Here is a 25,117-nt window from a genome sequence, read left to right as displayed (position 1 = left end):
AACACACATCTCCTGTGTATCCTGCTTTGCAGGTGAATTTTTTTTACTGCTGTGCCACTGGAGTAGCCCCTTATTAGGTAAAACCCAATAGCTTTTGTTAGAAGATTCTTGATTTTTCCTATGTATGAAAAGCAAACAAAAAATAAACACTAAAAAACCTTTCCTGTTTGACTTAAACAATCTGAATAAAATTGGTACTTTTATTTTGGTTAACGCCCTTCAAAATTGATGCTTCCCTCCCCCCACCCCCAAGCAGTCCCCAAACAAACACTAAGATATTTGTTTTTAGAAAATAGGCATTAAGTGCATCTTAAAATTTTGTCATAAAATGACTCAACTTCTTTTTTGAGAGCAAAAGTGAAAGTCGCTCAATCGTGCCCAATTCTTTGTGACCCCATGGACTATGCAGTCCATGGAATTCTCTAGGCAAGAATACTGGAGTGAGTAGCCTTTCCCTTCTCCAGGGAATCTTCCCAACCCAGGAATTGAACCTAGGTCTCCCCCATTGCAGGCGTATTCTGTACTAACTGAGCTATCAGGGAAGCCCCTTTCGAGGGTGAGGTGGCCAAACATCAGGGGCACTAACGCAGAGCAGAAGTGGTCAGACCTTGAGCTCAAACCCTCTAGCTTTGTTAAGTTTCAAGCTGTTTAGAATTAGGACTGAAAGTTGAAGAACTTTTATTCTTGAATTGTCTGAATAAAAGCACAAGCGTGGTAACTAAAGTCATGCATTTGGAATATGTATCAATATTTTACAAATTATGGTTCCTAGGCTTTTAAGTGAAATTGACGTGGTCTGAAAGAATCAGACATTGAAGGAACCATCTCATATTAATTGGCTTCTCATTTTCAGGTCCAAACCCTACAGAATTAATGTGCAGACCCTCTGCACCTGTGTCCCAATTAGAGCTTATTTTACAGGTCCATTAAAATGCTCTCCAATTCTTAGCTGGTGAGTTTGAGCTATTACCACTAGAAAATTTAATTTCATGTTTTCCCATTAATTCTTTTTTCTGACCAGGAGGGATTAAGTTAGCTTGTACTGTGCTTAGAAATAAAATAACATCCAAGGATTTATTTATTTTGAAGTTTAAAATTGCTTCTAGCATGATATCCTCTTCCTCTTTTTACTTAACAGTATTAAGTAGGCAGAGAGCAAGTAATGTCCTTCTGTATTGTTGAGAATACACAGGTAACAAAAGAAAATTGTTTTTCCTGTGGTCTAAAAACAGAACTAGATAGCATATTAAAAACCAGAGATATTACTTTGCCAACAAAGGTCCTTCTAGTCAAGGCTATGGTTTTTCCAGTGGTCATGTATGGATGTGAGAGTTGGACTGTGAAGAAGGCTGAGCGCCGAAGAATTGATGCTTTTGAACTGTGGTGTTGGAGAAGACTCTTGCGAGTCCCTTGGACTGCAAGGAGGTCCAACCAGTCCATCCTAAAGGAAATCAGTCCTGAATATTCATTGGAAGGACTGATGTTGAAGCTGAAACTCCAGTACTTTGGCCACCTCATGCAAAGAGTTGACTCATTTGAAAAGACCCTGATGCTGGGAGGAATTGGGGGCAGAAGGAGAAGGGGATGATAGAGGATGAGATGGCTGGATGGCATCACCGACTTGGTGGATGTGAGTTTGGGTGAGCTCCAGGAGTTGGTGACGGACAGGGAGGCCTGGCGTGCTGTGATTCATGGGGTCTCAAAGAGTTGGACACGACTGAGCGACTGAACTGAACTGAAAAACAGAACTAGTTAGCTCAGAGCCTAAGTGAGGAAATGCTGGCCTCGTATTTATCTCTGTGGCAGGACTCTTAGCAAAACCAGCTGTGAAACTTCATCATTTTTTGCCAACATTAGAGCCTTAAAAAAAAAAAGGGCGGCGGGGGGAGGACTTTAGTGTTCATTTAAATGTTCCCTTTAAGATTTGAGCCTTAATTGATAGGGGGAAGGTACAGTACAGGGAGAGACTGGCTAGAGGGAGAAAGAGGTAGCGAAGGAGCATGTGGATGGGGAGTAATCTAATTAATTAAAAGAGAATTGGTTTAATCAGGAGAAAAATCTTGTTTTGGAATATGGAGAAGGATAGCACTGAAAACAGTTGGGCAAGATGGTTTCAGGTTCTGAACTTTAAAAAAAAATATTAGTCTAGATTCTCACTTTCTTGGTCTAGCTTTTCTGAACAGAAAGGAGGTTCATTGTTTATTTGGCTGCCTTGGGTCTTAGCTGTGGCACACGGGGTCTTCATTGCATCACGAGGGATCTTTTGTTGCAGCACTTGGACTCTAGTTGGGGCGTTCGGGCTGAGTAGTTGTGCTGTGCAGCCCTTAGTTGCTCCATGACCTGTGGGATCTTAGTTCTCTTAGTTCCCTGACCAGGGATTGAACCCTCATCCCCTGCATTGCAAGGTGACTTCTTATCCAGTAGACCACCAGAAAGGGAGTTTATTAAAGAATAGTAGTAGCTTGCAGTATCTTTTTGGGAACTGGGAATGATGCTGAGGGTTGTAGCACAGAGTTGGGCTTGGAGACGGCCGCTGTTGCCACCACACGATGAGTGCACCAGCAAAACCACTGCCCCTGGTGGCTGTTGGTGGAACTGCTGCGCCTGGGAAAGAGGCGTTGCTCCCACCATCAGGACTTGGTTTCTCAAGTACTGTTGCTCAGATGCTCAGTCGTGTCTGATTCTTTGCGACCGCGTGGACTGTAGCCTGCCAGGCTCCTCTGTCCATGGGATTTTCCAGGCAAGAATACTGGAGTGGGTTGCCATTTCTTCCTTCAGGGGATCTTCCCAACCCAGGGATCGTGCTAGTTTCCAAATCAAATTCTTGAGTGGGGGTCACTGAGTAGTGGAACTCTGGCCGGGTGCCAGGACCTCACGCAAGATAGCAGGGAAAGCAAGTGTCTGTCATTTTCAGCCTTTACAGTGGAAGATGGGTTTTGTCCTATTTGGGAGGAGAATTTCTCAAACATAGAAAGGAGGTTTCAAGTATCCAGTAGCCGAAAAGGACAGATATCCACTACCTATAATGTTTATGCCTGATGGTAATGCAATACCATTTTCCCATGAAAAGATTAAATGAGAAATCTTTGTATAGCTTGAACTTACATACTTTTTAAGTATGCATGTATGTGTCTGCCAGATAATCAGATGTATATTATCATGATTTAGTTGATTAAATGTGTGTCTGTATTTAAAAATTAAATTACCAGTGTATAATTTAGGAATATTTCCCATATTTCATGAAGAAATTATTCCAGGTTATTCTGTTGCCATTAATGTAATAATTATGATGCATTCTGAATTTTTCAGCACAGCTTTCCTTGTGGCCACGTCAGTCTGAGTTCTTTGAGATACAGACCTCTTTAAAATGTCTTTTCTGATGCTTTCACTGGAAATTTTATCTCAAGCTACAATTTTATCTTACAGCACATTTGGACAGTCTCACTTAAAAAAAATTATTCCTGAGATGAATTTTCATGGCTTTCTGTTTTTAAAAATTTACTTTATTGAGGTGTAGGTGATTTACAAAGTTGTGTTAATTTCTGCTTTACAGCAGAGTCATTCAGTTATACGTATATGTACATTCATGACTTCCTTAATGTAATCACTTAGCTTGTTCTTCTAGAGTGGTTTTTATGAAATTACTGAACATCTCCTGAATGATAAATAAATCTCTTCAATTTCTTAGCTTCCCCTCGTGCTTGTAAGTCAAACCTGTTTGTGATCTCTAAGCAGCTGAAACTAGGGGTGTTCAGGGCTGTTTTAGGCTAAGATTCTTGAAATAATTCTTTGTTCATCAAAATGTTGGAAAGTGCACTCCTTTGGGAGGCTAAGAATTCTTATATAGGGCTAAGTCTCTTTTTTTTCCTGAGGGGAAGTTTGAGAAACACAGTCCTTATGATCAGATATATATGAGAGTTCCTTGACACCTTTTCTCAAGGTTCTGTTCAAGGGAAAATAATATGTCTTTGCCGAAAGGTTTCTCTGCTGCTCTTCTTGACACTGGAGTTGGAAAGTCGAGTTTTTGCTTCAGTCTAATGAAATGGAAGTCTCTGGAAGGTCATGGGAGAAAAATAGTGGAAATTCTCCCTTGCTTTCAGATTATGCATTCCTCTGGGGTCAAGAACACTTGGAATCCAGGCTTAAAATAACGAGAGCCATGGGGAATGGTCATAATTCCTTCTGTTTCATTACAATCTGTCTGTCCTCGTTAGAGCTGAGTGATTAGGAAGGCAGGGCGTAGTGAGGCTACTGGCTGATGCATTGTTTGACCTGGACTGAGACTTAAAAAAAAAAAAAAGAAATTACTAAAGATATCCTGGGATGCAGTTCTGCCTTTGTTGCCTTTTTACTGAATATGGGTTTCTGGTCGTAAACCCTCTTCTCTTTAGAATGTATATCAGAACTTCGCCTTGAGAAGGGACAGTTAGGGAGTTTGGGATGGATATGTAAATGCTGCTCTAGGTGAAATGGATAACCAACAAGGACTTGCTGTTTAGCACATGAAGCTCTGCTCAGTGTTATGTGGTAGCCCAGATGGGAAGGGAGTTTGGGGGAGAATGGATGCATGTATATGTATGGCTGGGTCCCTTTGCTCTTTGCCTGAGGCTGTCACAACATTGTTAATTGGCCATACTCCAATAGAAAATAAAAGGTTAAAAAAAATGAACTTCACCTTTGACGTCATACGTGAGGGAAATTGAAAGCAGTGGCAGTGGTTCTTCCCAGTAGAGCCTGATCTCTTCAGGTCAGCTAGTATTGTCACGAGAGTCTCAGCCCTGGCTTAAACTGCAGAGGGAGATAAAGATACCACCCTATCATTCTTTGTTAAAAAATAAATATTTATTTGGCTGTGCTGGGTCTTAGTTGCAGCACAGGGGATCTTTAGTCGTGGCATTTCAACTGTTAGCTGTGGCATATAGGATCTCCTTCTCTGACCAGAGATTGAACCCTGGCTCCCACCCTGCACCGGGAGCCCAGACTCTCAGCTCGGACCACCAGGGAAGTCCCATCGTCCCTTTCCTTTTTAGACGTTTAAGCTCTCGGATCCTAATGGCTTACAAAAAGGGATTTCAGGCTTACCTAGTGAGAAGAATTGAATCCTCCACACCGTTACCTGATACTCTGGTTCTCTGACTTTGGATTGTGGAGTTCTGATGGGTCTGTGGTTTGTCATCATGACACAAGTGTGTGCGTCTGCCTCTTGCATCTCATGCTGAATCCCAGGTGAGAGAGATGGTGGGACCTCGAGGTCTCCTTGGCTGAATCTGCGGTAGTGTCTTATTAGGACATGGGCCATCTTGCTTCAGTAAGTACTTGTTGACGGGGAAGGAGCCTGGGCGTCACACTACCTGGTTGGGTCCATCGTAGTTCGTATTGAGTTCCTCTTGGGGGCGAACCCAAATCTGCCCTATAGCTTTTCTTCGTTAGACCTCGTTTTGTCCTCTTTGAGCGTATCAAAATGATTTTTCCTTCTCTCATACTGTACCCTTTTAAATATTTGAAAACAGCTTACATCTTGTTCCCTCGAAATGTTCTTTTTCTCCCTAATTACATTTAACACTGTTTTTTTTTTTAAACCTGTTCTTCTAAACATTGTTAGCCTTATCTCAGATTCCTACTATGTGCCCATTAGAGAATGTCTCTCTCTCCTTGTTTTAAATTTATTTTTTAATTGAAGAATAATTGCTTTACAGAATTTTGTTGTTTTCTGTCAAACCTCAACATGAATCAGCCACAGGTATACATATATCTCCTCTCTTTTGAACCTCCCTCCTACCTTCCTCCCCATCCCACCCCTTTAGGTTGATACAGAGCCCCTGTTTCAATTTCTTGAGACATACAGCAAATCTATTTTACGAGAATGTCTCTCTTCAAATGTGGTGAACCTGCTGTTGAGATAGTTTCTGATCTTACAAGACACAATTGAATGATTGTCTTATTTGGATTTGAACAATATATGTAGCCTACATATGTGTTCATTAACTTCTAGGGTGCCTTATGACAACTTCAGTTCATGCTGAACTTTTAGTTCACTCAAACTTTTAGGAGCCACAGCCCCTGCTAAAGTCCACTATTAAATTAAGACACCTTTCACACTTGAGCATTTGGCTTTCAAGACTGCCTGGTTGGTTGCTTATCTCAGGCAAATACTGCAGCAGTGCTTTTGAGTCCTTTTCAACTTGAGAGCTTCTTGAGCTGTGATTTCCTTATCCAGCATTCAACCTTCCCTCCCAACTTTGGTGCCCTGCAAATATGACAAATGGATATTTAAAAAATATATAATCAGCTAAGAGTAAGAAGAACAGCTTACGCCCAAGGTGATTCTCTGAGGCAGGGTTGAGTCACCCGGGGTCCATAGGCCCAACACAACTTGCCTCTTGTTTTGTAAATGAAATTTTGTCAGATCACAGCTACACTCGTTCGTAGGTATACTGTGTATGGCCATGTTTTTACTGCTTGGGGCAGAGTTGAGTAGTTGCATCTGAGGCTGCACAGCTCAAAACCTGGATTATTTACTACCTGACCTTCTATAGAAAGAATTGTCTGACCCTTGCTGTAAGATGAGACCAACGGATTTATTAACATGCTCTATGTTCACATAGATACATTCTGTTTCTAAGCAAGACTGTCTCAAACTCTTTCCATGGCTCATTAGCAAGGCTTCTTATGACATTTTTTGTGTGTCTGCTTCAAGTATTTCATGCGAAAAATACAGTTATAAAACTGTATACATGGTTATAAAATCACATTCTAAATTTGCTTTCTCTGTTTTTAAATTATCTGATTGATTTTTAATATTTTAGGATTTGAAAACTCTTCTCCATACTATTACTTCAGTTGTTTCTTTCAAATTGGGTAATTTCCCCATCAGGAATTGCCTCAGTTTTAGGCACATTCCCTGGAATTGGTATACGTTTATCTCTAGGGAAGAAGACTCACTTTGGCATTAGAAAACTTCCATAACATTTATTACTCACAAATATTATATAGTATTTTTGTGAAATTATAGAAGGAACAGAGAGATTTCATGGAGTCTCTATTTTTAGAAAAAGAAGAAAACCATCTTTGTCGTTCAACCCACATTGCCTTACTCCGAAGCATTTAGCAGCTACTTTAGGATTTTGTCTTTGAATAGAATTGTTCAGTTCAGAAGTTACATAATCAGGCTTTTTTTTTTTTTTTAAGTTTATTTATTTTTGGCTTTGCTGGATCTTCATTGCTCTTTGTGGGCTTCCTCCGGTTGTGGTGAGCAGAGGCTCCCTTCGTTGCGGTGCGTGGACGTCTCTTCTTGCAGAGCATAGGCTCTTGGCACGTGGGTGTCAGCGGTTGCACCTCGAAGGCTCCAGAGCACAGGCTTCGTTGCTCCATGGCATGTGGAATCTTCCTGGACCAGGGATCAAACCTTTGTCTCTGGCATCGGCAGGTGGATTCTTAACTACTGCACCACCAGGGAAGTCCAGACTTTATTATAGAAGAAAAATGATAGTGGCGTTTAAGTTAAAAAATTTTGATCAAAACACTTTGATCAAAGAATTGGGTTGCAGTGATGCCTGCCGTAACTACTATTTCTGTTATTTTGGAAATAATGCTTGTTGACCTGCCAACAGTAAGGTGGAAGCCCCTTATAATTTCTGTCTACACTAGTGCTAGCCCTTGGAAGTTAGATATTGCATCAATTCTCTCGGTGAAGGATGGATATAAAATTGCTCATGTGGGATCTTTGTGGCATGATCCTTTTGTGAAGGACAGTGCTTACTCCACAGAGTTTGGGGTTTCAGGGTTCTGGTTTTAAAGGGTCTTCACGTAGCTACATCATCGTTGCCACGTTTAGTGTTGATTCAGCATCTCTAGGTCGCATCCTGGTGACTTCTGGAGCCCGTCAGACTTCTCCAGCCTCCTCTCCTGATTTCTGATTTCTTCAGGGGCTTTAGTGACGCTGAATTGCTGGTGGTTCCATGCTAAGAATCACTGGTTTCCCCTCTTTCTTTTATTCTTATCCTTTGACCTGAGAACTCCCATGCCTGTTTCAGGCTCAGTTCTGTATTATCCCTTCAGGAAGTCCTCTCTCTCCTAAGCACCTGTTCTGGGCCTCACCCACACTGCACACACTGCATTATATCATCTTATGCTGATGGGCTCTCAGAAATAGTCTTACTAGGATGAACCCAACTGCTCACCTTCTTCATGCCTCATTGGAGACAGTCGCACAAGGCCCAGTGGAGGTCCCATAAACTCCTGCTTACTTCTCAGCCAGGAAGCCCTGTCCCCACTGTTTGTAATGATTCCTTCTTTCATGCTCCTCTTTATTCACACTTTTCTCTGCACCCGAAATCTTGATAACTGACTTTGCCTTGTATGGAAAAAATAACTCTCTGGTAGCAAATCCCACAGCTTCTGTTCATGAAATCCACACACCCCTTTGTTTGAGCCACTGCTTGTTCCTTGCATCCTGTCTCCACCCCCATTAGAGACTTTAGACCATCTTTTCTGTATTCTTAACAGGGTGTGCTTTAATCTTTTTAATTTATTTCTTCGGCTGTGCCGGGTCTTAGTTGTAGCGCATGGGACCTTCGCTCCTCGTTGTGACATGCAGGATCTAGTTCCCTGACCAGGGATCGAACCCAGGCCTTCTGCTTTGGGAGTTCAGCGTCTTAACCTCTGCATCACCAGAGAAGCCCCTGCTTTCACCTTTGAAATGTCGACCTTACTAAGAAAACAAACACACACGCCTTTGCTTTATGTCGTGCTCCCTTTCGGCCGCCCTCTTCTCATCTCTGTCCTTCGTGGCCATCCTTGTGGAGAAGGGCTGTTCCCACAGATGTCCTCGCTTTTTAGTTATAAGCCAGCTCCAGTCTGGCCTTTTCTCTCTCCTTGCCTTGGGTATTCCTGAGGCCTTGTTCCTTATTTAATTTCTCTGCGGCTCATGCGGCTAAAACCCTGTCTTCATCATCAGTGCCCCAGTAGCTTCTTTCCAGTGTCCGTTGTCGTCTCCTCCTCCTGTTTGTCCCTTTCTGAGCATCCTAAGTGCCTAGTCTGAGACCTCTTGTTTCAATCCCCTACCACATCCTACTTCAGTTCTTTGGCTTCCAATACCACCTACTTGTAAACGACTCTTGCCAGATGTATATTTTTGATCTAGATGTCTTTCCTGGACGTTGCGCCAATGTCTCTGGCAGCCTCTTTTGATTGTCTCTCAGCATCTCCAATGTAACATAACCCTGGAGTGCTTTCTCCTAATTGCCTTTCCTCAGAAGCTTCCTCTTTCAATAAATAAATGAATAATATTGTTGTCCATTCAGTTGCAGATGGCAGAAATCTAAGAGTCATCTTGGAAACCCTTACCCTTTCCACGTTCAGTCCATCACCAGTTACTTTAGTTCTACCTGTACATATCTCTGCAGTCTATCTGCTTCTCTCTAGTTTTGTTCTATCTGCTTCTCTCTAGTTTTGTTGTCACTGCCTTCAAGCCATCATCCTCTCTTGCCCGTGTTGCTCTGGAAGCTTCCTAACAAATCTTTCTCCTTCCAGTTTTCCTTACCTCTAATCTCTCTTTCTCAGAGAGCCAGAAAGAGCCAGAATCTGGTGATTAAGACTTTACCTTCCAATGCCGGTGTTGTGGGTTCAATCACTTGTTGGGGAGCTAAGGTCTCACAAGCCTTGTGGCCAAAAAACCTAAACATAAAACAGAAGCAGTATTGTAGAAAATTCAATAAAGACTTTAAAAGTGGTCCATATTAAAAAAAAAACACAAAACTTAAATTGAAGTCATCTTTGAAAGATCATTGTAATAATTCTGAGCTTAAGGCCCTTTGCTGCTGCTGCTAAGTCGCTTCAGTCGTGTCCGACTCTGTGTGACCCCATAGATGGCAGCCCACCAGGCTCCCCCGTCCCTGGGATTCTCCAGGCAAGAACACTGGAGTGGGTTGCCATTTCCTTCTCCAATGCATGAAAGTGAAACGTGAAAGTGAAGTCGCTCACTTCACTTTCCGACCCTCAGCGACCCCACGGACTGAAGCCCACCAGGCTCCTCCGTCCATGGGATTTTCCAGGCAAGAGTACTGGAGTGGGGTGCCATTGCCTTCTCCCAGTGTGAGAGTAATAGTGAGTTTCTATTAATCCCAAAATAAAATAGCCCTTTACCTGGACTCCCAGGCATAGCTTGTTCTGGTCCCCTGCCTTCTCTCATCTCTCTGTTCACTTGCTTGTTCTCTGTGCTTCAGACTCACTGGTCTTTTGCTGTTTCCTGAGATCCTCACCTCAGTCCTTTGCCTCTGCTAGCTTCAGGCTGCAGTTCCAGCCTTGTTCTTTGCACCACTAATTCTGTCTCATCGTCCAGACCTCAAGCTTAAATATCACTTCTTTGAGGAAGCCCTCTCAGAGCTCATTTCTCCCTCTATCTCCTCTAATAGATTTGTCAACCATGGGCCTACATTTCTCTGTTGGAACGAGTTACTAAACCTCTTTCTGCACATTTGCTCATGTGTTCACGTGTCCACTGTCTATCTCCCCACCTAGACAGTAAGTTCCACAAGTGCTATGTGTTCATAGTCGTGTCTTTAATACATGGTACTTGGCACTGAGTGCTCAGCACGTATGTGTCTCATGAGATAGTTTATTGATATGGCAGCTTGGAATGGGGAGGTGCCCATTTGGTACTTGGTGTTGCAGTACTGTATGGTAGTTAAGGCCAGGCTAGGCTCATGCTTACTTAATTTTGCATCCTTGTTCCTCTGTGAACTTGAGCAGTTATGAGCCTGTGGTCCCAGCATGGAATTCTGGGCTGACTTCTTTCTTGAGTTGACCAAGCCTCCAAGGATGATGTATCATATCTGGGTTTACTTAGGACCACTAGTAGGCTAGGTCCAGATGTGAAAGCCTAGGAGATGGTATTTGTGCTAAGAGAAGTGAGCCTTAAATTATTTTGAGATGGGACTTCCCCGGTGGTCCAGTGGCTAAGATTCCATGCTCCCATGCTGGGTCTGCGGTTTGATCCCTGGTCAGGGAACTAGATCCCAACTAAGCGTTCATGTGGTACAACTAAGAGCCAGCTCAGCCAAATAACTAAGTGAATGAGTGAATGATTTTTGAGCTGTCGTATGTCGGTTGAGTCACCTTGAAAATGTGCGGCAGAGCCTCTGATCTGCTTTCCCAGTGGACTTGGGGCTTCCATATTGTTTAGAGTCGTCAGGGTTCCTGGCATGACCTGCTCTTTCCCTCTTCTGTTCTTTGGTTTGGGCTTGTTGTGGGTCACGTGGCCTACAATGTGGACAGGATGAGATTATCGTGTTTTGAAGGTGATCCCTTTCCTTTGACTTGTGATTGCTCTTAATTCTGTCTTTTGCCTAAACTCTTCAACACCCAAGTAACAAATTGTCAGGGTGGGAGTGAGTGGAGCCCAGTAGCTGGCCTGGGGAAGAGAGTTCAAGCAAGCTCTAGTCATCTCGAGTGTGGACAGGATCATTTTTTTGAGGATTCTCTAAGGGGCTTCCCTAGTGGCTCAGATGGTAAAGAATCTACCTGCAAAGCAGGAGATCTGGGTTTGATCCCTGGGTCAGGAGCATGCCCTGGAGAAAGGAATGGCAACCCACTCCAGTGTTCTTGTCTTTTTTGATTCCATGAATAAGTGATGTGTAGATTCTGTATTAAAATGACTTTTCACTTACATCTCACTGGATGAATCGTCTCTGGGAGAAACCCTTACATAATGAAACAATGCAAGGGAGCGTAGGGGGTTAAATGAAGATTGGTTTCCTATTCCAAGTCACTTATTTTTTTTTCTGTAATCTTAAGTTTGGATTTCTGGGGACCTTTATTGTAATAAGAGGGGGGTGATACATTGTTGTAAAGTGTCTTGAGGTTCTACTGAGATTCTATTCTGGACCTTTCTGGAAATGGTGAGAACACTACTCACTAGCATATTGTGGTTAAGTACATTCTCCTTAGGTAAATATTCCCTTGTGCATTTTCAGCATTGTTGTAGATTTTTAAAAATTTTTATTGAAATTTAAAAAATTGAAATATAGTTGATGTGCAGTGGTATTATATGTTTCAGGTGTATAGTATCGTAATTTACAATTTTAAAGTTATGTTTCATTTATAGTTATTAAAAAGCACTGACTGTATTCCCCCATATTGTATAATATGTCCTTGTAGCTAATTTTAAACCTAACGGTTTATACCTCTTAATCCTCCAGCCCTGTGTTGCCCTGCCCCTTTCCCTCGCCCCATTGGTAACCGCTGGTTTGTTCTTTGTATCTGTGAGTCTGCTTCTTTTTTGTTTATTCACTAGTTTATTGTCTTTTTTGATTCCACATATAAGTGTTGTGTAGATTCTGTATTAAAATGACAAGCCCCAAATCAGCCAATATAAGAATGAGTGAGGTTGTGGGTAGCATTCATGTGTGGTTCCTGTCACCGTGACCTTGCCAACTCCCCTAATATTTGGATGACTGACTGTCCTGAGCTCCAAGTGACTCTGTTTTGCTGGCACAGCCTAAATCCTTATGAGAAATTTTCAGTGATGAAGGGCAGTCTGAGTACATTTAAACTTGTAGCCACAAACCTAGCTCCCTGTGTAATGTAGTCTGATCACTAATAAAGGAACGTCATTGACTTTTAAATTTCTGAGCTGAGGGATTAAAACAAAAAACAAACCCTCAAACAGAAGTGTTCTGTTAATGAGTGTGATAGACCCCTTTGTTGTTTGAAGCCAACCCTCTTGCTGTGTCTCTGAAGAAAGGGCTGTGTTGGGGCTGGGTTGCACATTTCCCTGGCGCTTTGCCCCACCTCCTCTTCCCTGAAAATATTTATGGAGATCTGGTGTGTTAATAAATGTAGAAGTGATTTAATGGCCGCATTGGCAGGGTGAGATAAAGCTGTTCAGTGTGTTGTTCGTTTTGTTTCTGGGCGGGGTTGAAGAGGGGAATGGAAAGCTCACTTTTTCCCTTTTGGAAACCTAATGCTCTGCTCTTTTGTTATCGCTCTTGTTCTCTAGGCATTAAGTGTCACCGAAACCCTGATTAAACCCTTGGAAAAATTCAGAAAAGAGCAACTCGGAGCTGTCAAGGTCGGTGTCTAATCTGAGCACACTTGTAAACAGCCAGCGGAGACACTTCTGCCGCTGGAGCACACACTCGCTTCACACTCGACAGCCGGGAAGGGGCTGTTGGAGACTAATGTCTGTTGCTGAATGTTTCAAATGTATTGTATCCCCTTTGGGGGAATCTGAAAGCGAAAACAAAGCAAAAACACCTGGACTAGATGGTAAAACCTCTCCTACTCGTCTTGGCTACACCTTTTCGTATAGAGTTTTAAAAATACCTTTCACCAAACAGCACATTTATGCTGTGCCAAGCATCTTAATCTTTGTCAAGAGGGCACTGATTTCCGTGCCCGCCTCAGTTGGGTGTCAGAGTGTAGCATCATACGAGGGTTTAAGGTTGGAGTTGCTGCTACACCGGCCTGCCATTGAAACTAGAAAGAGACTACTTGGTTATTCTGATACACTTTTCCTGTGCTTCTGTTAAGTGCTCGTGTTGTCATGGGTGCTGGGGATTTAGAAGTCTGAGTGAACCACAGACTCAGCTTTCAGAAGCTCTGAGATGTAGCCAGGATTTCTGGGAGTACTGCAGCAATTTTGCCACCAGGAGCCTGGGATGTATTTAGCAACTTTTAAGGTTTGCAAACTGAGCTTTGAAAGTAGTTCAGAGAAATAGTATCCACCAGCCTGTCCTGAAGGTAGTGCATGTACTCGAGGGAGGAAAAAGTAGCATCTGTGTGGTGTTGACCATTTTTGGCTTGGCCCAAGGAGAAGGGAATAAATAATATCAGTTTTAAGTATAAAAGAGAGTTTTTATGTTTGTTTTGTTTTTTCCCTCATACCTTGGGGATGTGAGTTTTTTTTTTTTTTTTCCCCTTCGAAAACATACTATTAAAATCCTTTTCTGTAAATAAACATTGTGGTCTCCATGGCCATAGCTATACAAATGGGCCCAGAAAGGGCCCCTTTTTATGGATTCAGTTCTTCAAGTGACCTGTTAACATACTAGACACTGCTTTTCAGCATAGTTTTCAATGGAGGGCTTTGTGTGTTGAGTGGAGGTGAGTAGGGATACCCCCCAAAGTCTCAACCTAGGATTGTTTGCTGAGCTGCGCAAAGCTACTGACTTGTAGCAGGACTTTGGGGGTCTGGCTTCACATTTCTGTCCTTGGGCAAGTAATTGGCTTTAGTTTCTTACTTGTAAAATGACAGACCAGGGATCTGACTGCTCTGCTTTGCAGTTTAGTGATTCTGTTTTCTCCAGTCTTCCTAGACTGTTTTGAAACTTGAATGTCTTGGTACTTTCTCTTTGAACATTTCATTGGCAGGCACTGAATGTAAACATTGGGTGGTGGTGGACAGATATTATATTATGGAAATGAAAAATGGATGTAACTTTATTAATAAATATATTTCCTTTCCATTTATTTACCGATCAGATTTTTAGAAATTTCCAGCCTCAGAATTTCTCTTGATTCCTTCTTCTCAACATACCGGCCCAGCTTCTCATGCTGTGGTCATTCAAGGTGTGGTTGACCCTTGAACAGCTCAGGTGTGGGCTGTGTGGTTCTACTTGGATAGTTTTCACTAGTAAAGACTGTCGTACTACAGGATTTGCGGTTGGCTGCATCCGCGAATGTATAACCTTGTATACTGAGGACCAACTATAAGCTACACTTGGAATTTTGTCTGCTCCTGTGTTGATGTCCCTGACCTCCGATGTTCAAGTCTCAGTTGTATAGTCTGCAAAGCAGTTTGCAAAAAAAAATTGCCATATCAAATGATTTAATTATTTTAACGCTTTTAGTCTATGTTTTGAGCTATTCAGTGGCCAAAATCTACCCTGGAGTCCCATTTCTTTCTTTCTGTGTTCCTGACTTCAAGTTTATGAAGGGTGTACCCTTCACTCTTGTTCAGTACAGTGTGTGTGTTGACTGTCAGTGATGGAGGCCCCATCATTGTGAGTCACAGGGAGTAGCCTTTTTTTTTTTTTTGGACTGGCTACTTCTGCTGCTGCTAAGTTGCTTCAGTTGTGTCCGACCCTGTGCGACCCCACAGACGGCAGCCCACCAGGCTCCTTTGTCCCTGGGATTCTCCAGGCAAGAACACTGGAGTAGGTTGCCATTTCCTTCTCCAATGCATGAAAGTGAAAAGTGAAAGTGAAGTCACTCAGTCCTGTCCAACTCTGAGCGACCCCATGGACTGCAGCCTACCAGGCCTCTCCGTCCGTGGGGTTTTCCAGGCAAGAGTACTGGGGTGGGGTACCATTGCCTTCTCTGCTTATTATAGTAAAAAGGGAAAGATAACTTTCTAGGTTATATAGTGACATATACACATCTATCTTTTTCATCATGTTGTTAAATCTTTAAGAGAAAAGACTATGCTTATTTATTTTCCACTTTCTCCCATCTATTTTCCATGAAGTGATGGGGCCAGATGCCATGATCTTAGTTTTCTGAATGTTGAGTTTTAAGCCAGCTTTTTCACTCTCCTCATTCACCCTCATCAAGAGATTATTTAGTTTCTTTTCACTTTCTGCCATTAGAGTGGTATCATCTGCATTTCTGAGGTTGTTGATATTTCTCCCAGCAATCTTGATTCCAGGTTGGGATTCATCCAGCCTGGCATTTCACACAATGTACTCTGCATATAAGTTAAATAAGCAGTGTGACAACATTATAGTCTTAATGTCTTTCTTTCCCAGTTTTGAACCAGGCAGTTGTTCCATGACTGGTTCTAAAGGTTGCTTCTTAACCTGCAAGGTTTCTCAGGAGGCAAGTAAGGTGGGGTGGTATTCCTGTGTCTTTAGGCATTTTCCTCAGTTTGTTTGATCCGCACAAAGGCTTCCACCTAGGCAATGAAGCAGAAGTAGATGGTTTTTTTTTGGAATTCCCTTGCTTTTTCTATGATCCAGCAGATGTTGGCAATTTGATCTCTGGTTCCTCTGCCTTTTCTAAATCCAGCTTGTACATCTGGAAGTTCCCAGTTCATGTTCTGTTGAAGCCTAGCTTAAAGGATTTTGAGCATTACTTTGCTAGCATGTGAAATAAACTAAGATTGTGCCATCTGGTCCCATCAGTTCATGTCAAATAGATGGGGAAAAAGTGGAGACAATGGCAGATTTTATTTTCTTGGACTCCAAAATCACTGTAGATGGTGACTGCAGCCATGAAATTAAAAGATGCTTGCTCCATGGAAGGAAAGCTATGACAAACCTATGCTATGCTATGCTAAGTCACTTCAGTCGTGTCTGACTCTGTGCGACTCCATAGACGGCAGCCCACCAGACTCCCCCGTCCCTGGGCTTCTCCAGGCAAGAACACTGGAGTGGGCTGCCATTTCCTTCTCCAGTGCATGAAAGTGAAAAGTGAAAGTGAAGTCTCTCAGTCGTGTCCGACTCTTAGCGACCCATGGACTACAGCCTAACAGGCTCCTCCATCCATGGGATTTTCCAAGCAAGAGTACTGGAGTGGGGTGCCATTGCCTTCTCCGATGACAAACCTAGACACCCATTTTAAAAAGCAGAGGCATCACTTTGCCGACCATAGTCAAAGCTATGGTTTTTCCAGTAGTCGTGTATGGATGTGAGAGTTGGACCCTAAAGAAGGCTGGGTGCTGAAGAATGGATGCTTTTGAATTGTGGTGCTTGAGACTTTTGAGAGTCCCCTGGACAGTAAGGAGCTCAAACCAGTTAATCCTAAAGGAAATCAACCTTGAATATTCATTTGAAGGACTAATGTTGAAGCTCCAGTGCTTTGGCCACCTGATCCGAAGAGCTGACTCAGTGGAAAAGACCTTAATGCTGGGAAAGAAAGAGGATAAGAGGAGGAGAGGATGAGATGGTTGGATGGCATTACCAACTCAATGAACATGAATCTGAGCAAGCTCGGGGAGACGGTGAAGGACAGGGAAGCCTGGCGAGCTGTAGTTCATGGAGTCGCAGAGTTGGACACAACTTAGCGACTGAATAACAATGATTCCTTTGTTTTCTACCAATCTCCACTCTGACTGACTTTAAGTTATCTAATAAATAAATCAATTCTACCCTTAATTCTTTTCCATGGGGATGGTCTTAATCCCTGTCTCCTATACAATGTCACGAACCTCATTCCATAGTTCACCAGGCACTCTGTCTATCAGATCTAGGCCCTTAAATCTATTTCTCATTTCCACTGTATAATCATAAGGGATTTGATTTAGGTCATACCTGAATGGTCTAGTGGTTTTCCCTACTTTCTTCAATTTCAGTCTGAATTTGGCAATAAGGAGTTCATGGTCTGAGCCACAGTCAGCTCCTGGTCTTCTTTTTGCTGACTGTATAGAGCTTCTCTATCTTTGGCTGCAAAGAATATAATCAATCTGATTTCGGTGTTGACCATCTGGTGATGTCCATGTATAGAGTCTTCTCTTGTGTTGTTGGAAGAGGGTGTTTGTTATGACCAGTGCATTTTCTTGGCAAAACTGTATCAGTTTTTGCCCTGCTTCATTCCATACTCCAAGGCCAAATTTGCCTGTTACTCCAGGTGTTTCTTGACTTCCTACTTTTGCATTCCAGTCCCCTATAATGAAAAGTACATCTTTTTTGGGTGTTAGTTCTAAAAGGTCTTGTAGGTCTTCATAGAACTGTTCAACTTCAGCTTCTTCAGCGTTACTGGTTGGGACATAGACTTGGATTACTGTGATATTGAATGGTTTGCCTTGGAAACGAACAGAGATCATTCTGTCGTTTTTGAGATTGCATCCAAGTACTACATTTCGGACTCTTTTGTTGACCATGATGGCCACTCCATTTCTTCTGAGGGATTCCTGCCCGCAGTAGTAGATATAATGGTCATCTGAGTTAAATTCATCCATTCCAGTCCATTTGAGTTCGCTGATTCCTAGAATGTCGACATTCACTCTTGCCATCTCTTGTTTGACCACTTCCAATTTGCCTTGATTCATGGACCTGACATTCCAGGTTCCTATGCAGTATTGCTCTTTACAGCATCGGACCTTGCTTCTATCACCAGTCACATCCACAGCTGGGTATTGTTTTTGCTTTGGCTCCATCCCTTCATTCTTTCTGGAGTTATTTCTCCACTGATCTCCAGTAGCATATTGGGCACCTACTGACCTGTGGAGTTTCTCTTTCAGTATCCTATCATTTTGCCTTTTCATACTGTTCATGGGGTTCTCAAGGCAAGAATACTGAAGTGGTTTGCCATTCCCTTCTCCAATGGACCACATTTTGTCAGATCTGTCCACCATGACCCACCCGTCTTGGGTTGCCCCACGGGCATGGCTTAGTTTCATTGAGTTAGACAAGGCTGTGGTCCTAGTGTGATTAGATTGACTAGTTTTCTGTGAGTATGGTTTCAGTGTGTCTGCCCTCTGATGCCTTCTTGCAACACCTACCGTCTTACTTGGGTTTCTCTTACCTTGGGCGTGGGGTATCTCTTCACGGCTGTTCCAGCAAAGAGCAGCCATTGCTCCTTACCTTGGATGAGGGGTATCTCCTCACTGCTGCCCTTCCTGACCTTTAACGTGGCTATTTCTGCTTTATTGACTATGCCAAATCCTTTGACTGTGTGGGTCACAATAAACTGTGGAAAATTCTGAAAGAGATGGGAATACCAGACCACCTGACCTACCTCTTGAGAAATTTGTATGCAGGTCAGGAAGCAACAGTTAGAACTGGACATGGAGCAACAGACTGGTTCCTAATAGGAAAAGGAGTACGTCAAGGCTGTATGTTGTCACCCTGCTTATTTAACTTCTGTGCAGAGTACATCATGAGAAACGCTGGGCTGGAAGAAACACAAGCTGGAATCAAGATTGCCGGGAGAAATATCAATAACCTCAGATATGCAGATGACATGACCCTTATGGCAGAAAGTGAAGAGGAACTAAAAACCCTTTTGATGAAAGTGAAAGTGGAGAGTGAAAAAGTTGGCTTAAAGCTCAACATTTAGAAAACGAAGATCATGGCATCCGGTCCCATCACTTCATGGGAAATAGATGGGGAAACAGTGGAAACAATGTCAGACTTTATTTTTTTGGGCTCCAAAATCACTGCAGATGGTGATTGCAGCCATGAAATTAAAAGACGCTTACTCCTTGGAAGGAAAGTTATGACCAGCCTAGGTAGCATATTCAAAAGCAGAGACATTACTTTGCCAACAAAGGTTCGTCTAGTAGAGGCTATGGTTTTTCCTGTGGTCATGTATGGATGTGAGAGTTGGACTGTGAAGAAGGCTGAGTGCCGAAGAATTGATGCTTTTGAACTGTGGTGTTGGAGAAGACTCTTGAGAGTCCCTTGGACTGCAAGGAGATCCAACCAGTCCATTCTGAAGGCGATCAGTCCTGGGATTTCTTTGGAAGGAATGATGCTAAAGCTGAAACTCCAGTCCTTTGGCCACCTGATGCGAAGAGTTGACTCATTGGAAAAGACTCTGATGCTGGGAGGGATTGGGGGCAGGAGGAGAAGGGGACGACAGAGGATGAGATGGCTGGATGGCATCACTGACTCGATGGACGTGAGTCTGAGTGAACTCAGGGAGTTGGTGATGGACAGGGAGGCCTGGCGTGCTGCGATTCATGGCGTCGCAAAGAGTTGGACACGATTGAGTGACTGAACTGAACCCTTAATTCTTGGCTTCTCTGGTGGCTTAGTGGTAAAGAATCAGCCCAGCAATGCAGGAGATGCAGGAGACGTGGGTTCAATCCCTGGGTCGGGAACATCCTCTGAAGAAGGAAATGGCAGCCCACTCCAGTATTTTTACCTGTCAAATCCCATGGACAGTGGAGCCTGGCAAGCTATAGTCCATGACCTCACAAAAGGTCGGCTGCAAATGAGCGACCAACACTTTCACTTTCACCCTTTATTCTAGAAGAACTAGGAAAGGGTTTATAATCTGGATATTTGATTTTCCCTATCTGTGTTTCCTAAACACCAATCAAGAACAATCGCATGTTCTTATTCTATTGGTTTGTTTACTTACTTGGGATACTTAAAAAATAACTTTATTCTCTTAGCATGAAGATCTTTTAGAAAGTACTGTGAAGCAGTTTTCACGTGGGGGAGAAAAAACAAAAGTCTTTAAAAGCTGGCCGCAGCAGAAGTTTTTGGATGTCCTTGTCAAAATGTTCATCTTCTGCTCCCTATCTGGAAAGGTTGCTACCTTTTGACTTTGTATGGAAGCTTCTTTCAGTTCCCTGTGCTTCCGTCTCCAGTTTCCAGAATCCCAATGACATGGGAACTTGTGGTTTTAATGTAATCGAAACAGCCAGGTGGCTTTTATAAATGGGATTTTTTAGGAATCACTGGACCTTTCTTCTCGGCTGTTTTCTCTTCTGTTTGGATATGTTCTCCATCAGTTGTCTGTTTGAGCTTCAACTTCCATCCTGTAGGTTCTGCCACTTTTTCTCATGTGCTTTCCACGTTCTCACCTCCGTGTAAAGAGACCCAATTCCCACTGCAGGATGCAGGTGGTTCTGTGCTGTGTCCTGTGAGTTGGGGTTTTCCTGTTGATGTCCCTCAGCTTTATGTCCTCTGAAACTCTTCTCCCTTCCCTAGAAGTTTGTCACTTATTCCCAAGTGTCTGCATACACTTTGTCGATAACCACTGCTCATTAACTGTCGGTTTATCCACAACTAATCCAAGCACCAGACAGCATCAGAGCCAAGTGCATTGTGTACAAACTCCAAGAAATACTAGAGCTTGCTGAGGGTTACAGTGGGACAGTATCAGTGGGGAGAACTTAAATGTGCTCTTTTTCTGAACGTGGCAGCATGCAGGTATCAGATGGATACAACAAAATGCTATGGATAATTTATAGAGCCTATTCAAACTCTGGGGCTTCCTGGTGGCTCAGTTGGTAAAGAATCTGCCTGCCAATGCAGGAGACCCATATTCGATCCCTGGTTCGGGAAGACCCCCTGGAGAAGGAAATGGCGACCCACTCCAGTATTCTTTCCTGGAGAATCCCAAGGACGGATGAGCCTGGTGAGCTACAGTCCATGGGGTCGCAGAGAGACAGACTCGACTGAAATGACTTAGCATGAAAAATTTCCTGTTTTATTCAATAGAATAAAAAAATTAACCTCAAGAGTTAAAAAATGTTTATATCATAAATTAAAACTTAGCAGCCCAGCCATTACCAGACTCACCTTTTTTTCATGGAGAAGGGAATGGCACCCCACTCCAATACTCTTGCTTGGAAAATCCCATGGGCGGGGGAGCCTGGTAGGCTGCAGTCCATGGGGTCTCTTAAGAGTCAGACACGACTGAGCGACTTCACTTTCACGTTTCACTTTCATGCATTGGAGAAGGAAATGGCAACCCACTCCAGTGTTCTTGCCTGGAGAATCCCAGGGACCGGACAGCGTGGTGGGCTGCCGTCTGTGGGGTCGCACGGAGTCGGACACGACTGAAGCGACTTAGCAGCAGCAGCTCTTTTCAAGGCTGTGTTTAGGGAATAAACGTTGAATAGAAATCGACCTCCTGAGAGTCTGTAAATGACTCCAAAATATAGGTAAGAAAGCAAATCTGAATAATTTCTCAATTATGTTTGATAGAGCAGAAAAAGTGTGACTTAATCACATTTCTTTCATTTTAGTATTACAAAAATAAAACCGCTTATCAGGCCTATTTCAATGGCACAGTATGAGATATATGGTAAATATATCTGGGATATACATTAAGTCCCCTACTTAGGAACCTTTAAGTTGGAAACTTTGAAGATGTGAACGTGCGTTCCGTCAGCATGAGGCTTGAGTGAACTTGCAGCTTGCCCTCCATCTCATATTGCTGACGATCCTTCAGCACTACCATCTCCTACCTCCTCTGTCTCCTCTGGTCAGTAACACTTTTTGCCTGTTCACTGCATGCCAGCCCCCGTATACCAGCCAGTGTCCTGTACTTCTGTGCTTTTCACGATATTGTACTGTAAGATTAAAAATGTTTTCTTTATTTCTGTGTGTGTTGTCTACGTATTTTTTGTGTGACGAGTATTACAAACTTACTACAGTACAGTACTGTTTAGCTGGTTGTGTTAGTTGGGTATCTAGGCTAACTTTGTTGGACTTAGGGACAAATTGGACTTAGGAGCATGTTCTTGAATAACAGCTCATTTGTTTGTAGGGGACTTACTGTACAACTGTGAATTAAAACACTGTCCAGGCTTCAAGAAATCAGCAGGTCTGTGGGGAAGATGTTAAAAAAAAAAAAAAATGCACTGTGAAAAGTGCCCTAGGGCTTCCCTGGCGGCTCAGTGGTGGGGAGTCTGCCTGCCAGTGTAGGAGACCTGGGTTTCGATTCCTGATCAGGAAGGATCCCATGTGCCAGGGAGCAGCCAAGCCCATGGGCCACAACTAACGAGCCTGTGCTCTCCAGCCCGGGAGCCAGAACTGCCGAAGCCTGAACGCTCTAGAGCCTTTGCTGCACAAGAGAATCTGCCACAGTGAGAAGCCTGTGTGCCGCAACTGGAGAGTAGCCCCTACTCGCGACAACTAGAGAAAAACCCGTGGAGCAGGGAAGACCCAGAACAGCCAAATATAAATCAGTGCTAATAAATACAATGAAAAAAAAGTGCTCTATCAAGAGAAAGCATCAGTGCTCTGTATGGGTGGCCTGTCATCTCAGTTTGGGGCCTGATTGTCCCTTGTTTTGAATTGGCTTTCTGCCCCTTGAGTATCTCTGTGATTTGGGACAAGTTACTTAAGGCCTCCAAGGCTCAGTTTCCTGGTCTTTAAAATGGTACCCATCACACCTGTCCCTGAAGGTTATTGCAAGGCTTTGGAGCCTTTGATGGCATATTTCTGGGGTCTAGTGCAGGGCCTGGCATATACACAGTTGCAGTTTTTTTATGATCCCCTTTGTGACTTGCTTTGTATCGGCTTGCTAACAACAACTTCTTAGGTTTTACTCCACTCTTTGCCCACCAGGTTCAAGCACTGTGGCTTGTGACCCTCCTGGTCAGACTGTGCTCAGGTGGTGGATTGGTGACTTGGGAGCATGTGCTGAGGAGCCAGCAGGGGCAGGTTTTCAGTGTCGGTGCCTCTGCAGCCATAGGCTTCCACCTTCCTGTGTTCTCTGACCATGTCCCCTGGGCATCTACCAGGTTTGGGGATAAAGGCTGACTTCTCAATGCTTTGGAGAGGCTGAAAGAGCTTAAAGGCAGGAGAGGGTGTGGGTTGGATAGGGCAAATGAACGTCAAGGAGGAGAGGTGACATTGGTGCAGGAGTTGAGGGAAGGGGCTGTTTCCCCACTGGAGAAGTCAAGGAGCGCTTCATGGAAGAGGTGGCATTTCACCTGGCTTGTAAGGTGTTGGTGGACCAGCGGAGAAGAGTGGGGATTTCAAAACTCTGGTTGGCCTGGATGTGCAGGAAGAAGTGCTCCTGCCAAGTGTGTTTCATGTGCTATGAGTTGCATTTCTTGTAAGTGTGGGCATTGCCGTTGCGCTAAGTCGCTTCAGGTGTGTCCGACTCTTTGTGATCCCATGGACTGTAACCTGCCAGGTTCCTCTGTTCATGGGATTTTCCAGACCAGACTACTGGAGTGGGTAGTCATTGCCTTGTCCAGAGGATCTTCTCTACCCAGGGATTGAAGCCAGGTCTCCTGCTCTGCAGGTGGGTTCTTTACCATCTGAACCACCAGGGCAACCCATGTGTGGGCATTCCCCCCACCTTTTTATTTAAATAAAAAGAGAGTTGGAATCTCTAAGAACGTATGTAAGCTCTCATCTTGACTAGTTGGGACTTACTTTTTGTTGTTCATAGTCTGAAAATAAAAGTCTTTTCATTTCCTCATCCTAGAAAATTTGTAAAATACCAAAAATACATAAAAAGGAAAGTTACCTGGTAATTTAAAAATTTCCCCTTTTTCTAAGATGAAACAAAATATTCTAGTAAATGTGGATAGTTTACAGGTATTTTCAAACTTTTATGAATTTTCTGTATTCTTTACTAATTTTTCCGTGGAAATGTAAGGTATGCTTTGAGCAAAAAAATTGCTTCATAAAGAATATTTTATGTGTTAGGAATGTTAATTCCCTTTCTTCCATATTAATTGTATCTTTTCCCTGCCAGTTGTTGGCTTTTTGCCTTATTTATTGTATAGTTTTGATATCTTAAAGTTCTTATGGCTTCTTCCGTTTCCCTTTTCCTCATAAATTCCTTCTCTGTTCTGAGATCTGATGAAATGCTCTTTTTTGGTTTCATTTTTTACTTGTGACTCTCTCAGTCCATCTGGAATTAATTTTGATTTGAGACATGTTTCTCTTTTTATTTCCAACTACTTAACCAGTTATACCACACCATTAGTTGAATAATAGTTTTTTATTCCATGATTTGTTATGACACCTTTAAATATATATACTATATATATGTTTTTGGCTTCCCTGGTGGCTCAAGTGGTAAAGAATCTGCCTGCAATGTGGGAGACCCAGATTTGATCCCTGGGTCAGGAAGATGTGGAGGAGGGCATGGCAACCCACTCCAGGATACTTGCCTGGAGAATCCCATGCACAGAGGAGCCTGGTGGGCTACAGTCCATGGGGTCACAAAGACTCAGACAGGACTGAGCGATTAATGCTTTGACTTTTCTTTTCTTTCATATATATGTTTATTTCTAATATATTAATAAAAACCTGAGTATTTGTTTTGTTTCTTAGATTTAAAAATTTCTCTTCCATTTACATAGTATGCATCTTATTTGACTGGTTATTCTGTTTTAAGTAACAGCTGTTCTTCACTGTTTTTTATTTTTTGCATGTGTGATTTTATAACAGATTACAAACTGACTTCCCATGAGCCATCTTTAACTTGTAAACATTTTGTTTGGCTTACTCATGTTTGGCTTACTGAAGTTGAATGCTTCTATGAAGACCTATAAAACCTTCTAGAACTACCACCCAAAAAAGATGGCCTCTTCATCAGAGGGGACTGGAATGCAAAAGTAGGAAGTTAAGAAATACCTGGAGTAACAGGCAGATCTGGTCTTGGAGTACAAAATGAAGCAGGGCAAAGGCTAACAGAGTTTTTCCAAGAGAAGCACTGCTCATAGCAAACACCCTCTTCCAACAACACAAGA

At 42.9% G+C, this 25,117-nt stretch overlaps 1 protein-coding gene across 9 annotated transcripts in view; it reads left to right on the top strand.

Moving 5' to 3' along the window:
- The window catches only part of ARHGAP10 (Rho GTPase activating protein 10), a 384,526-nt gene that overhangs the window by 111,652 nt on the left and 247,757 nt on the right, over nt 1–25,117 (top strand). For 8 of the 9 annotated variants that reach the window (XM_061384041.1, XM_061384036.1, XM_061384037.1 and 5 more), the window contains exon 4: nt 12,998–13,069. The exons of the other annotated variant lie outside the window; for it this stretch is intronic. In XM_061384041.1, coding sequence (XP_061240025.1) covers nt 12,998–13,069 — 72 coding nt within the window. The remainder of the gene's footprint in view (nt 1–12,997; nt 13,070–25,117) is intronic. 9 annotated transcript variants of the gene reach the window in all.

Source organism: Bos javanicus, chromosome 17 (assembly GCF_032452875.1).
Source record: "Bos javanicus breed banteng chromosome 17, ARS-OSU_banteng_1.0, whole genome shotgun sequence".
In the NCBI taxonomy this organism is placed as follows: Eukaryota; Metazoa; Chordata; class Mammalia; order Artiodactyla; family Bovidae; genus Bos; species Bos javanicus.
The sequence above is the reverse complement of the archived record's forward strand: the minus strand, read 5'-3'. Positions and strand labels throughout refer to the sequence as shown.